This window comes from Paramormyrops kingsleyae, chromosome 13, assembly GCF_048594095.1.
Source record: "Paramormyrops kingsleyae isolate MSU_618 chromosome 13, PKINGS_0.4, whole genome shotgun sequence".
Taxonomy (NCBI): Eukaryota; Metazoa; Chordata; class Actinopteri; order Osteoglossiformes; family Mormyridae; genus Paramormyrops; species Paramormyrops kingsleyae.
The window spans coordinates 29,193,039-29,208,114 of record NC_132809.1 but is presented as its reverse complement, the minus strand read 5'-3'; the positions used below and the strand labels follow the sequence as shown (position 1 = coordinate 29,208,114).

Sequence of the window (15,076 nt, the reverse complement as noted above, 5' to 3'; positions counted from 1 at the left end):
CAGAGCATCCATGCGGCTAACAGGTCTTTAAAATACGTTTTAATTATAAATATGTTTCGGAAACTGCGACTATATGTTGCAGTTATGCAGTTTTTACTTTGATATGTACGGCACATTATAAATGCTTTTCAAGCTAATGTTTACTTGTATTGAATATGCCACGCTATTTCAAAATCTTATAGGCATTGTAATTCCGTTGTATTGAACAATTTGAAGTTCCTGGTCCTTGCTGACGCACCTCGGAGGACTTAGCGCGTCCTGTTGTGTCTTCTCTGGAGAATTTCAAAAACTGACTTGTAGCCTACATCATTGTCATGGGGTTGCCCAGTTTGGTCAGCTGGGTGGCATGAGATTTTCAATTTGAGACAAGTCTGCACACACATGTACATGTATGTAACAGGTTTTGTAAACCTTGTAGGCCTATATAGTCTGCGGGGTTTGCAAACTACCCCCAACGCTTTAGATGTAGCTATTTTTAGATTTATAATAGAATAATATAGATTTGCCATAAGACTTCTTACGTAAACGTGAGAATCTGAAAGCGTGAGTGTCACGCCAGATCCGTGAGAGTTGGCAACCCTGCATTGGACGTGATTATCCTACAGTCAGTGAAGCGTTAACGCAGTCACCGACTTCTGGGAAAATGCTCAGTTGATCTCCTTTAATATGTATGTAGTCGTAATGGAATGTATCTAGAAGTAATGTAATCAGGTAATCATTTGCTGAATCTTACTGGCCATTTGGCCATTTATTTACTTTACTTCAGAAGCAGTGTGTCAACACGCAATACCAAACAAATTGAGTTATGCAATGGAATTGACTCTGAACTAAAAAGTGACCTTCCTATTCTGTAAACTATAGACCTTCCTATTCTGTAAACTATAGAAGAACAAAAATGATGCACATCTTTAGCTAGAGAGGTCAGGACGGTCTTGGTATATTTGCGTGCTGTTTGACAGCTGTGACTGAGAGCTACCCTACAGTATGAGTATGATTCTGTTAAAACATTCGAAGTGGTCAAGGCATCTCAGGTGAAAAACATTGTAAGCGCCATCATTTGAACCCAGAAATTGCCATGGCAAAGGTAATGTGTTGCTCAGTTATTTCAGTTATAAAGGACTAAAGATCGATAAGGGGATTATGAAAAGGAAAGGTAGGACTCACTGAGCAGATGGCATTCTCACACCAGTAACATTAACCATATTCTTTTTAATCGCTTCCACCCTTCTTCTACCTTCCCCAAGCACTATAAAATTTGGTGTGTCTTCATCAGAACTTAAAACTATCCTCATTTGATTTTATGTCTCTGATGGTGGTGAATAGACAGGGAGAAATCTTCAACTCAATGTATATGTACAAAATATCAACTGTTTCTGAAGGGGAATCTGATTCTGTAAATGATTATGGAAACCGCAACACATTCTCCATCAGGAGCAATTCTAAGTTGAGCGGCATGAGAGGGGCCATAATTCATACAAAGGGGCCAAACTTTCAGTTACCAATGATATGTTTTGGAATCGGTCAGGAATAGGGAGGGGCGCCCCAATAGCCAATCAGCTTTCAGCCCCTGTATGCACTCTTGCTTCCCATTCAAGCAAAACTACATCTTCCTTCATAATCCAGTCCAAATTCATAATCCACTCCAGGGCCGGAGTTGGAGAACCCTGGTTTAAAACATCCTGACCTCTGTCTCCAGCGGTGGAAAGAGGTGAAGACACAGGGAGAGATGTTAAAATCAGCAATTATGTAGGATTGGTTCCGATTGCAGTATAATAAATATGTAGTTTATATTATGTTATATCTTATTAATACTGTGTTTAATTTGTATAACATCTCAAGACTATTAGTGTGCGATCTTTTCTGAGAAGGGGGTGTAGATGAACAGCCATGCGGGGGCGCTGTCCGACATCGTGATGATAAACGCTGTACTGTCGCCTCTTGTGTCGATGACCCCGAATAGGAAGTGATCCTGGCTTATCAGCCATACTGGGAGAGGGGAAGCCCGTACGGGGTCGCTATGATGTGGCGTTAATGTGCACAGGCACGCTGCTCTCGTTTAGGACAGTCACTGCGCTCGGCTTTCGGCCGTCAGGTAACCGAGTCCGGCTCTTTGCGGCGGTCTGGCAGGGATGCAGGCGCCTGCGCGTAACGCACGATGGTAGCAGAGCATCACCCACCATTATAGAGCGCAAATGACAGGGTAAATTAGAAAGCAGAGACAGCTTAAAAACGAAATTATTCATGCTACATTTGGCTAGAAATCGTAACAATTGGTGGAGGTCTGTCACCTTTATGCTAGCGTTTCATTTCTTAACATACTAACATTATTCAGATGACATAAGGACGACTGCGGGTGTCGCGCCCTGCATTCAGATAATGCCGTGTTGATCTTTGATGCAAAAATAATATACACTCACCTAAAAGATTATTAGGAACACCTGTTCAATTTCTCATTAATGCAATTATCTAATCAACCAATCACATGGCAATCTCCTGAACTCCAAACTGAATGTCAGAATGGGAAAGAAAGGTGATTTAAGCAATTTTGAGCGTGGCATGGTTGTTGGTGCCAGACGGGCCGGTCTGAGTATTTCACAATCTGCTCAGTTACTGGGATTTTCACGCACAACCATTTCTAGGGTTTACACAGAATGGTGTGCAAAGGGAAAAACATCCAGTATGCGGCAGTCCTGTGGGCGAAAATGCCTTGTTGATGCTAGAGGTCAGAGGAGAATGGCCCGACTGATTCAAGCTGATAGAAGAGCAACTTTGACTGAAATAACCACTCGTTACAACCGAGGTATGCAGCAAAGCATTTGTGAAGCCACAACACGCGCAACCTTGAGGCGGATGGGCTACAACAGCAGAAGACTCCCCCGGCAGGTACCACTCATCTCCACTACAAATAGGAAAAAGAGGCTACAATTTGCACGAGCTCACCAAAATTGGACAGTTGAAGACTGGAAAAATGTTGCCTGGTCTGATGAGTCTCGATTTCTGTTGAGACATTCAAATGGTAGAGTCAGAATTTTGCGTAAACAGAATGAGAACATGGATCCATCATGCCTTGTTACCACTGTGCAGGCTGGTGGTGGTGGTGTAATGGTGTGGGGGATGTTGTCTTGGCACACTTTAGGCCCCATAGTGCCTATTGGGCATCGTTTAAATGCCACGGCCTACCTGAGCATTGTTTCTGACCATGTCCATCCCTTTATGACCACCATGTACCCATCCTCTGATGGCTACTTCCAGCAGGATAATGCACCATGTCACAAAGCTCGAATCATTTCAAATTGGTTTCTTGAACATGACAATGAGTTCACTGTACTACAATGGCCCCCACAGTCACCAGATCTCAACCCAATAGGGCATCTTTGGGATGTGGTGGAACGGGAGCTTCGTTCCCTGGATGTGCATCCCACAAATCTCCATCAACTGCAAGATGCTATCCTATCAATATGGGCCAACATTTCTAAAGAATGCTTTCAGCACCTTGTTGAATCAATGCCACATAGAATTAAGGCGGTTCTGAAGGCGAAAGGGGGTCAAACACCGTATTAGTATGGTGTTCCTAATAATCCTTTAGGTGAGTGTATATTGAAAAAAGAACCTGCCAGAATAGGAATGAAACCAAGGACTTACGTTATTATCCAAAAATTACATTTACCTTTGTTTTACTATGGTATTATTGGGAACTCGTTGTCACTGTTATTGGCGTTTATGTATTTCAGATATTTTTAATTTGTAATTAGTATTGATTTCTATGAGTTTCAGATTTGGGGCCTGTATCAGGAGGCAGGATTTCTTACTGAGTTGGATAACTTGTCGCATTTAAGGTTCTACAGTTTAAATTGACTTTCTTTGTTGACTTACATTTAGCCCATGCTACCTTAAATGAGGCAAGTAATCTAGTTAACGAACAAATCTAACGAACTATGCGATACAGGCCCTTGGTCAGTGAACTGTCAGCTGGCTAGTGCTTAGTATGCTAACACTGAAGGATGAAATACTGTTGGTCCTGAAGACTGCAAACGCTCCACTTAAACTGCAGCGATTCTGACATTTCCTGGATTGGGCCCAGCCCCTCCAATTTGCTCCTCCCACCTGCAGGAGGCCCAGGACCACCAACTGCCATGAGGAGAGCACTTTGGACTTCAGTGATGCCTCCTCTCATGAGAACTTGCCACCAGACCTCTTGGTCCCCTGGTGTCTCCCCCTGGAGGGTGATCACTGTAACTGCGACGGGCTTCCGGCCACACTCCTCTAGCGCCAAGGTGCGCTCGTACATCCATTACCTGAAGCGGAAGATCAAGCCGGCACCCACCCCACCCTACAGCCACGTGTGCCAGGTGGGGGACCCGGTGCTGAGGGGGCGGGCTGCGGCAGTGGAGCCTGGGGCGGTGCTCGGAGCCGAAGTTCAGGAGGTGATCAGGAAGTTGGTGACAGTGATGCGACGCCTGGAGAGTGTGGGTCTGAGCGCGCCACAGATCGGCGTGCCACTGCTCATCCTGGCGCTGGAGTTCCCGGAGAGAATGCTGCAGGACGTGTCACCCGCGGGGCAGCATGCGCGGGCTCTGGCGCCGGTGCCGCTGCGCATCTTCGTCAACCCGCAGCTGCGCGTCCTGGATGCCAGGACGGCCGCGTTCATGGAGGCGTGTGAGAGCATCGCCGGATTCTCTGCCTGCGTGCCACGCTACCTCTCCGTGGAGGTGTCAGGTGATCACATGATGCGCAAACCTTGTGGGCTGACTTGCCATCTTTTGTGTGGCTTAAGTAGACTCCTGTGCAGGCCTGAAATTAAAGCCCATTAAAGCACTGAATAAAATATATAATATATAATCTGCTAAATAATGTCATGTACTTGGTACTGTGGAAGTAAAATTGGACATTAGTAGGCCCGGGATGGGTCTGTTATGTTTTAGGCCTTAGGCCAGAAGAGATTGTTTTGAATACTATGTGACCTCGCTTTGTGATAGCTGCCTGCAGGTGGCTCCGCAGAAGCTCGGACCTTGGAGAGGCAGACAGTGGAGCAAAGGGGGGGAGAAACCACCTGCAGGAAGAGACTCGAAGCCGCCCCAACTGGTGCACAAAGAGTTATGGCTTATTAAAGTAATTGTAGTAGTCAATATAATATGTTACGCAATTGATTGCATCATGTTAATCATACTTATGTTAATCATACTAATCATATGTTAACCATGTATTTTCAGCGATTCAGGGACAATACGTCAATGTGTTAATCATTAATCAATGGAACACCCAAACATTAACAGTGATTCAATGTCATATAATTAATATCTATATACATATCTCATGTAGAGTCTAGAAGCCGAGGCTGTCTCCAGTAAGTTCCGTACAATGGGTGGACTTTACCTTGCTACCAAGGTGAACCAATGGAGCAGGAGAATTGTGTTTGTTATACGTTTCAGCTTAGTTTGTTGATGTTTCATGACCAATCAGGACTTAGAAGTCCTGGGAGTTATGGTTTATCTACTGGTTGCTCTGTGTGCCGGGGGTGACTTGGTACCAAGTGCCAGAGTGTGATGGGAGCGCTTTGCTGAAATCACTGGAATAAAAGAGATTCTCTTTACTCACCAAACTGAGGTCCAGACTTTTATTCTAAGTGCTTGATTTATAATTTTTCTACCACAGTAAAGGTTTCATTTTGCACCAAAAGTGTGCGTCTGTGCGGCGCTCGCTCCTGCAGCCGGAGCACAGCACGCGGCAGCAAGGCTGCTCGTATAGGTTATGGCGCGCACCTGGTCAGTGCACCAGAAGCGCACAGAACACCAGAGCATCCATGCGGCTAACAGGTCTTTAAAATACGTTTTAATTATAAATATGTTTCGGAAACTGCGACTATATGTTGCAGTTATGCAGTTTTTACTTTGATATGTACGGCACATTATAAATGCTTTTCAAGCTAATGTTTACTTGTATTGAATATGCCGCGCTATTTCAAAATCTTATAGGCATTGTAATTCCGTTGTATTGAACAATTTGAAGTTCCTGGTCCTTGCTGACGCACCTCGGAGGACTTAGCGCGTCCTGTTGTGTCTTCTCTGGAGAATTTCAAAAACTGACTTGTAGCCTACATCATTGTCATGGGGTTGCCCAGTTTGGTCAGCTGGGTGGCATGAGATTTTCAATTTGAGACAAGTCTGCACACACATGTACATGTATGTAACAGGTTTTGTAAACCTTGTAGGCCTATATAGTCTGCGGGGTTTGCAAACTACCCCCAACGCTTTAGATGTAGCTATTTTTAGATTTATAATAGAATAATATAGATTTGCCATAAGACTTCTTACGTAAACGTGAGAATCTGAAAGCGTGAGTGTCACGCCAGATCCGTGAGAGTTGGCAACCCTGCATTGGACGTGATTATCCTACAGTCAGTGAAGCGTTAACGCAGTCACCGACTTCTGGGAAAATGCTCAGTTGATCTCCTTTAATATGTATGTAGTCGTAATGGAATGTATCTAGAAGTAATGTAATCAGGTAATCATTTGCTGAATCTTACTGGCCATTTGGCCATTTATTTACTTTACTTCAGAAGCAGTGTGTCAACACGCAATACCAAACAAATTGAGTTATGCAATGGAATTGACTCTGAACTAAAAAGTGACCTTCCTATTCTGTAAACTATAGACCTTCCTATTCTGTAAACTATAGAAGAACAAAAATGATGCACATCTTTAGCTAGAGAGGTCAGGACGGTCTTGGTATATTTGCGTGCTGTTTGACAGCTGTGACTGAGAGCTACCCTACAGTATGAGTATGATTCTGTTAAAACATTCGAAGTGGTCAAGGCATCTCAGGTGAAAAACATTGTAAGCGCCATCATTTGAACCCAGAAATTGCCATGGCAAAGGTAATGTGTTGCTCAGTTATTTCAGTTATAAAGGACTAAAGATCGATAAGGGGATTATGAAAAGGAAAGGTAGGACTCACTGAGCAGATGGCATTCTCACACCAGTAACATTAACCATATTCTTTTTAATCGCTTCCACCCTTCTTCTACCTTCCCCAAGCACTATAAAATTTGGTGTGTCTTCATCAGAACTTAAAACTATCCTCATTTGATTTTATGTCTCTGGTGGTGGTGAATAGACAGGGAGAAATCTTCAACTCAATGTATATGTACAAAATATCAACTGTTTCTGAAGGGGAATCTGATTCTGTAAATGATTATGGAAACCGCAACACATTCTCCATCAGGAGCAATTCTAAGTTGAGCGGCATGAGAGGGGCCATAATTCATACAAAGGGGCCAAACTTTCAGTTACCAATGATATGTTTTGGAATAGGGAGGGGCGCCCCAATAGCCAATCAGCTTTCAGCCCCTGTATGCACTCTTGCTTCCCATTCAAGCAAAACTACATCTTCCTTCATAATCCACTCCAGGGCCGGAGTTGGAGAACCCTGGTTTAAAACATCCTGACCTCTGTCTCCAGCGGTGGAAAGAGGTGAAGACACAGGGAGAGATGTTAAAATCAGCAATTATGTAGGATTGGTTCCGATTGCAGTATAATAAATATGTAGTTTATATTATGTTATATCTTATTAATACTGTGTTTAATTTGTATAACACATCTCAAGACTATTAGTGTGCGATCTTTTCTGAGAAGGGGGTGTAGATGAATAGCCATGCGGGGGCGCTGTCCGACATCGTGATGATAAACGCTGTACTGTCGCCTCTTGTGTCGATGACCCCGAATAGGAAGTGATCCTGGCTTATCAGCCGTACTGGGAGAGGGGAAGCCCGTACGAGGTCGCTACGATGTGGCGTTAAGGTGGACAGGCACGCTGCTCTCGTTTAGGACAGTCACTGCGCTCGGCTTTCGGCCGTCAGGTAACCGAGTCCGGCGGCCGAGTCCGGCTCTTTGCGGCGGTCTGGCAGGGATGCAGGCGCCTGCGCGTAACGCACGATGGTAGCAGAGCATCACCCACCATTATAGAGCGCAAATGACAGGGTAAATTAGAAAGCAGAGACAGCTTAAAAACGAAATTATTCATGCTACATTTGGCTAGAAATCGTAACAATTGGTGGAGGTCTGTCACCTTTATGCTAGCGTTTCATTTCTTAACATACTAACATTATTCAGATGACATAAGGACGACTGCGGGTGTCGCGCCCTGCATTCAGATAATGCCGTGTTGATCTTTGATGCAAAAATAATATACATTCACCTAAAGGATTATTAGGAACACCTGTTCAATTTCTCATTAATGCAATTATCTAATCAACGAATCACATGGCAGTTGCTTCAATGCATTTAGGGGTGTGGTCCTGGTCAAGACAATCTCCTGAACTCCAAACTGAATGTCAGAATGGGAAAGAAAGGTGATTTAAGCAATTTTGAGCGTGGCATGGTTGTTGGTGCCAGACGGGCCGGTCTGAGTATTTCACAATCTGCTCAGTTACTGGGATTTTCACGCACAACCATTTCTAGGGTTTACACAGAATGGTGTGCAAAGGGAAAAACATCCAGTATGCGGCAGTCCTGTGGGCGAAAATGCCTTGTTGATGCTAGAGGTCAGAGGAGAATGGCCCGACTGATTCAAGCTGATAGAAGAGCAACTTTGACTGAAATAACCACTCGTTATAACCGAGGTATGCAGCACAGCATTTGTGAAGCCACAACACGCGCAACCTTGAGGCGGATGGGCTACAACAGCAGAAGACCCCACCGGGTACCACTCATCTCCACTACAAATAGGAAAAAGGCTACAATTTGCACGAGCTCACCAAAATTGGACAGTTGAAGACTGGAAAAATGTTGCCTGGTCTGATGAATCTCGATTTCTGTTGAGACATTCAAATGGTAGAGTCAGAATTTTGCGTAAACAGAATGAGAACATGGATCCATCATGCCTTGTTACCACTGTGCAGGCTGGTGGTGGTGGTGTAATGGTGTGGGGGATGTTTTCTTGGCACACTTTAGGCCCCATAATGCCAATTGGGCATCGTTTAAATGCCACGGCCTACCTGAGCATTGTTTCTGACCATGTCCATGACAATGAGTTCACTGTACTACAATGTCCCCCACAGTCACCAGATCTCAACCCAATAGGGCATCTTTGGGATGTGGTGGAACGGGAGCTTCGTGCCCTGGATGTGCATCCCACAAATCTCCATCAACTGCAAGATGCTATCCTATCAATATGGGCCAACATTTCTAAAGAATGCTTTCAGCACCTTGTTGAATCAATGCCACGTAGAGTTAAGGCGGTTCTGAAGGCGAAAGGGGGTCAAACACCGTATTAGTATGGTGTTCCTAATAATCCTTTAGGTGAGTGTATATTGAAAAAAGAACCTGCAAGAATAGGAATGAAACCAAGGACTTACGTTATTATCCAAAAATTACATTTACCTTTGTTTTACTATGGTATTATTGGGAACTCGTTGTCACTGTTATTGGCGTGTATGTATTTCAGATATTTTTAATTTGTAATTAGTATTGATTTCTATGAGTTTCAGATTTGGGGCCTGTATCAGGGGGCGGTATTTCTTACTGAGTTGGATAACTTGTCGCATTTAAGGTTCTACAGTTTAAATTGACTTTCTTTGTTGACTTACATTTAGCCCATGCTACCTTAAATGAGGCAAGTAATCTAGTTAACGAACAAATCTAACGAACTATGCGATACAGGCCCTTGGTCAGTGAACTGTCAGCTGGCTACTGCTTAGTATGCTAACACTGAAGGATGAAATGCTGTTGGTCCTGAAGACTGCAAACGCTCCACTTAAACTGCAGCGATTCTGACATTTCCTGGATTGGGCCCAGCCCCTCCAATTTGCTCCTCCCACCTGCAGGAGGCCCAGGACCACCAACTGCCATGAGGAGAGCACTTTGGACTTCAGTGATGCCTCCTCTCATGAGAACTTGCCACCAGACCTCTTGGTCCCCTGGTGTCTCCCCCTGGAGGGTGATCACTGTAACTGCGACGGGCTTCCGGCCACACTCCTCTAGCGCCAAGGTGCGCTCGTACATCCATTACCTGAAGCGGAAGATCAAGCCGGCACCCACCCCACCCTACAGCCACGTGTGCCAGGTGGGGGACCCGGTGCTGAGGGGGCGGGCTGCGGCAGTGGAGCCTGTGGCGGTGCTCGGAGCCGAAGTTCAGGAGGTGATCAGGAAGTTGGTGACAGTGATGCGACGCCTGGAGAGCGTGGGTCTGAGCGCGCCACAGATCGGCGTGCCACTGCGCATCCTGGCGCTGGAGTTCCCGGAGAGAATGCTGCAGGACGTGTCACCCGCGGGGCAGCATGCGCGGGCTCTGGCGCCGGTGCCGCTGCGCATCTTCGTCAACCCGCAGCTGCGCGTCCTGGACGCCAGGACGGCCGCGTTCATGGAGGCGTGTGAGAGCATCGCCGGATTCTCTGCCTGCGTGCCACGCTACCTCTCCGTGGAGGTGTCAGGTGATCACATGATGCGCAAACCTTGTGGGCTGACTTGCCATCTTTTGTGTGGCTTAAGTAGACTCCTGTGCAGGCCTGAAATTAAAGCCCATTAAAGCAATGGATAAAATATATAATATATAATCTGCTAAATAATGTCATGTACTTGGTACACATTTCCTGGAAGTAAAACACAACCAACTTTCAACTGCATTTGCTGTTTACGTCCCACAGGGGACACGGAACATTGCGAAATACAACATAGTTTATCGAAATATTTAGGTTTGTGTAATGAACACATGTGGAGATTAATAAGTCATTGTACTCTCTCATAGTCCTTCAGGGAGTTTAGCAAAGCTGTTGCATACATGAAAATTAAATTTGATTTAGCTAAGAAAATAAAAGCAGTAATATAATTAGGTATGTTCTTTTCATTTATATTTGCTGGTCTGCTGCAGTACAACATCCATCTTTATAAAGGGCTAAAAGTTTGAAAATCTCTTTGGATGATATATGGTAAAAAATGTTCATTCTGTGCACCATAAGAGCATCGGCCCGGTTGTAATGCTGCTGTCCGTGTTTCCCTCAGGGCTGAATGAGAAGGCGGAGCCTGTCACATGGCAGGTGAGCGGCTGGCCCGCTCGGATATTGCAGCACGAGCTGGATCACCTGGACGGCGTCCTGTACATCGACCGCATGGACAGCCGAACATTCACCAACGTACACTGGGCGGAGCACAATGACTGACGGGCGTGTGCTGGGGAAGAAGTGACGGCTGGCAGCCAATCAGTGACCAGCACAGAGCACAGCAGGATGGGCTCACATGGAATCTATTCTCTCTGATGTAAGCAGGAAGTAACGTACTCCAGTTACTGCTACTGGGGGAAAAAAAGTCTGGCGGACTTAACACTGTATGTGGTATTAAATAGCTGGAACACAGTTGATGGTATCAGTGATCTTTCTTTTGATAAACCACAACCAGTGGTACATTTGGTGGCTGTCATACACGGTGTGAATAGGCCGCAGCTCACTAAACACGTTCTTATTCTAGGCATGAAAACATTTTCACACTGTCAGAACTAAAATGCATTGGCAATTTACAAATGTCTCGTAGGCAAACAATTAGCATATTTTTTCTATTTGACAAAACAAAAAAACAAAAGAGTCTAGAAGGACGTGTGGACATTTGGTGCTACAGTTTCCGGGAGACAAAACCAGACGAAGATCAAACTTTTCTGTTGAGACCAAGGCTCTTTCATGTAAATTCCACTGAGAAGTCAAGATCTGCATTAGAAAGTAGATGACTGAAATTGTAACAGATTTGTAAATGATTCCATATCATTCTCATATCCTGTGACCGGGGGACAGTGACTTTGTTATTTTCAAGGTGAAAGAATGCGGAAGCTTGCAAGGCATCGTCACACTTTCCAGGGACTATTACTTTGGGAGATATTAGTTTCCCCAGACAAGGCCGAGCTTTTAACCAGCATGAAGGAGGGCAGGTTTTGTCCCTCTGGGAAATTGGTATCCCCAGAAGGAATGGCTGCGGGACACAGTACCTGTTTTCTCGTTGTCACCTTAACGAGAAGACAGTTCGGGGCCGTACCTCAGATAACGCTCCCATTCTTCTAACCCAAAGGGAGGTGGGGTTCAGAAGGTAAAACGATTGAACGGCAGTTTAGGAAGGAGCATAGTCTCTCGAGGGCCTTGTCCTTGACTTTGAGTTATTTCTAGTAAATAGAAAATGGTAAATAGCACAGAATCTCAGGCCATATTCATCAATAATACAGTAAATTTCTGGCCTTGAGGTTCATTTTAGAAATGGTTCCTTTTACAGGTTCTGGGATAAGATTCTTCATGTTGAGCTCCCGCGGCCAAACAGGGCCCTCGATCTTTCCCCAATTGAACACGTGTGAGGATACAAAGGCTCCCTTCTGCACATATTGCCGCATGTATCTAGGCCTGGGGGGGGGCATGCCGCAGTGTGCCCATACTGCCAACTCTGTTGTACGTTTGATCTGATATTATAATCATTGCGATACAGTCACATGACCTTTCACTATGTGCAGATTCATTTTATTTCCACCACTTTTTTTTCATATACACTATATGTAAACGGTAGCTGTACTAACTTCCAGGTTTAATGTCTGTTTTAGTAGAGGCTAGAAGCATTTACATGTTCAGGTTGTTTTAGCGGAATATCAGCGACAGTGGATTACCCGGTAATAAAAATAAGCCAAACTGTATTCATGAAAAATGGTGAGAAGAGTGATGAATGTTTGAAAGTCACTGGAATACAGGGATTCTTCTGATCTCATATTTGGAATCTTAATATTTGGATCTTTGCTCCACGGTGCCCCCCTGTGGACGCCAGCTAATTTAATGTTCAGGTTTCACAGCTTTGCAAACTTGTTGTTAGAACTATCAATACACTTACTCACTGGTTGGTCCAAACATTCATAATGCCCCCACAAAGACCACAACATCGTAAAAACTTTCTCTCTCCAAACACCTGGTGTAGACAGGTCAGAAGCAGCGTAAACATCTAACACTATGTCCCTAAGTGAGAAACACAATCATAGGTCAAGCTGCTGGAAATGTGTTGCTCTCCCTGGATGATGTAACATGTGGTGCCCGCCCAAATCTGTAAGTGTGATGTGTGGCTATGTAGGCCACTGTGTTGTTGTAAATCTAATCTCATAAGACCTTGAGCCAGCCTAATGGAACCCTGGAGTATAGCTAGTAGCTGATTAGTGTGTGAAGATGAAGGTGATTTTCCACAGAATCTCAGCAAGATAACGGGCGTATTATGCATGAGTTTATTACAACATTTTACACATGGTGCAAAATATGGTTACGATGGACGAATCCTGAGGGAAATCAGCAGTTTCATTCTGTAAATAACATTATTATTCTGTGTTAGCAAGGGAGAAAAAAATCTTCTTTAAGAAGAAAAGGGCACTAAAATCTGTTTGGTCTGGTCTAGATGTTCTCTAGGATAGGTAGCAGAATAATCCCAGTAAGTAGTTAAAATGGAATTTTCTGACACATGGTAATAGAACAGTAATCAGTACTAGAGGGTTACATTTGCAAAAATGTTTTGCATGTCTGCTACGAAACTATGGGCATATTTTGGAGACTGACTTTAGTGGCTGTGATTCATATTGTATATGGAAAAGTGCATTTTGAAAATGGATTACAGAACCTGACCTGTTGCGCTTACGGACACCACACTCCCGGACATGCTGAGCAGCTTCTACGCCCAGTTAGAGCTGCGAGGCTCAGACACGGGGGGGCGTGACAGCGTCTCCAGCCCACAGAGCAGCTATACTGGCGTCGGAGGCCACCTTGAAACGGGTTACATCTTGCAGGGCCGCCAGCCCTGATGTCATGCTCTCGAGTGTCATGAAGGCATGCACCATGCCGCTATCACAGGTGTATGCCGACACCTCTTACCAGTCCCCCTGCGCACGTGCCGACAAGAAGACCACAACTGAGCCTGTTACAAAAAAAAAAAATAAAAACTAGTTTCATGCCTAAATGGCTACCATCCTATTGATTTGCCTTCAGTAGTGATGGAGTACCTGGAAAAACTGGTCATGACGCACATTAACCGCAATATCCCTGTAACCCTGGACCCATTCCAGTTCGCATTCCGGCGAAACAGATCCATGGATGATGCCATCTCCCTCGCCCTGTACACTGCTCTAGGACATTTAGAAAAGAAGAACACTTGCATCAGGATGTTGTTTATTCGCTACAGCTCGACTTTTAACAAAACTGTTCCATCCAACCTGGCATCGAAGCTAAGAAACCTTGGTATGAGTAGCCCCACTTCTGACCGGATGTTTGACTTTCTAACAAAACGGCCAGAGACGATGATAACCGGCGACAAGAGATCATCCACATTAATCCTGTACTAGTGCTCACCCACAACTGTATGACAAAGCATGACACAGCAACATCATCAAGTCTGCGGTGCCATGAAAACAGCCTCTCCTTGAATGCTGACTAGAGAGACAATATTACTGTAGACTTTATGAAAACCAGAGACCTTCACTCCCTACTACGCATTGATGGAACTCCTGTTAGGATAGTCAGTGGCAGTTCAGGTCCCTGGGCATCCAGATCACAGAATCCCTTTCACGGTCTCTAAACACCAGCTGCATCTTCAAGAAGGCTCAACAAAGGTTGTTCATCCAGAGCAGACTCAAGAGCTTTGTGGTAGAAACCAAAACCTTGGTTCTACTGCTGCACAACTGAGAGCATACTGACTGCATACATCAAGGTGTGGTTGGGTAATGTAACTGCTCAGGAGCTCAACGTAGTGAAAATGATTGTCCAGACAGCTTTGAAGATCATTGACACAGATCTTCCACAGCCTAAGTCAATTTACTATCTCTGCTGCCAGAAAAGGGCTGAGTCAATCATCATGGATGCCAGCTACCTAGCTCACGCCCTGTTCACACTGCTGTCTTCTGGCAAACGTTACTGGTGCATCACCACCTGCTTCAGAGACAGTTACATTCCTCAAGCCATCAGTTTGCTAAACAACCGATGACCTGTATCTATCCACCCACTGCATACCCATTATATTGCATACCACTACATTGTTGATTTATTACTGCATATTGCATTACTTATAAATACGCCTATTTACTATTATTCCAT

The 15,076-nt window shown here is 44.7% G+C and overlaps 2 protein-coding genes across 8 annotated transcripts; both read left to right on the top strand.

Moving 5' to 3' along the window:
- The first annotated feature begins 1,961 nt into the window (after positions 1-1,961).
- On the top strand, positions 1,962-5,599 carry LOC140578227 (peptide deformylase, mitochondrial-like). 5 transcript variants are annotated; one of them, XM_072698573.1, is made up of 3 exons: positions 1,962-2,092; positions 4,111-4,716; positions 4,987-5,599. In XM_072698573.1, exons 1-3 carry the CDS (start codon positions 2,032-2,034, stop codon positions 5,106-5,108), a joined length of 789 nt encoding a protein of 262 aa, XP_072554674.1. In that variant the 5' UTR covers positions 1,962-2,031; the 3' UTR covers positions 5,109-5,599. The 5 variants fall into 5 exon arrangements, with proteins under 5 accessions (XP_072554674.1, XP_072554673.1, XP_072554675.1 ...); XM_072698572.1 differs by having other exon boundaries at positions 4,977-5,599; XM_072698574.1 differs by having other exon boundaries at positions 1,973-2,200; positions 4,082-4,716; positions 4,977-5,599.
- A 2,109-nt stretch (positions 5,600-7,708) lies between these two features.
- Positions 7,709-11,344, top strand: pdf (peptide deformylase, mitochondrial). Of its 3 annotated transcripts, none has more exons than XM_072698579.1 (3): positions 7,709-7,855; positions 9,821-10,426; positions 10,995-11,344. In XM_072698579.1, exons 2-3 carry the CDS (start codon positions 9,844-9,846, stop codon positions 11,150-11,152), a joined length of 741 nt encoding a protein of 246 aa, XP_072554680.1. In that variant the 5' UTR covers positions 7,709-7,855; positions 9,821-9,843; the 3' UTR covers positions 11,153-11,344. The 3 variants fall into 3 exon arrangements, with proteins under 3 accessions (XP_072554680.1, XP_072554678.1, XP_072554679.1); XM_072698577.1 differs by having other exon boundaries at positions 7,713-7,855; positions 9,792-10,426; XM_072698578.1 differs by lacking the exon at positions 7,709-7,855 and adding an exon at positions 7,864-9,296 and having other exon boundaries at positions 9,792-10,426.
- The last annotated feature ends 3,732 nt before the right edge of the window (positions 11,345-15,076 follow it).

What these genes read in the sequence shown, in the direction of transcription:
- LOC140578227 (XM_072698572.1), top strand. Translation starts at nt 2,032, where the DNA reads ATGTGCACAGGCACGCTGCTCTCGTTTAGGACAGTCACTGCGCTCGGC. An exon ending in GCTCGGCTTTCGGCCGTCAG is followed by an intron (nt 2,093 to 4,110) that starts GTAACCGAGTCC and finishes TCCCACCTGCAG; the next exon opens with GAGGCCCAGGACCACCAACT. An exon ending in CCTCTCCGTGGAGGTGTCAG is followed by an intron (nt 4,717 to 4,976) that starts GTGATCACATGA and finishes GCTTTGTGATAG; the next exon opens with CTGCCTGCAGGTGGCTCCGC.
- pdf (XM_072698579.1), top strand. Translation starts at nt 9,844, where the DNA reads ATGAGGAGAGCACTTTGGACTTCAGTGATGCCTCCTCTCATGAGAACT. An exon ending in CCTCTCCGTGGAGGTGTCAG is followed by an intron (nt 10,427 to 10,994) that starts GTGATCACATGA and finishes TGTTTCCCTCAG; the next exon opens with GGCTGAATGAGAAGGCGGAG.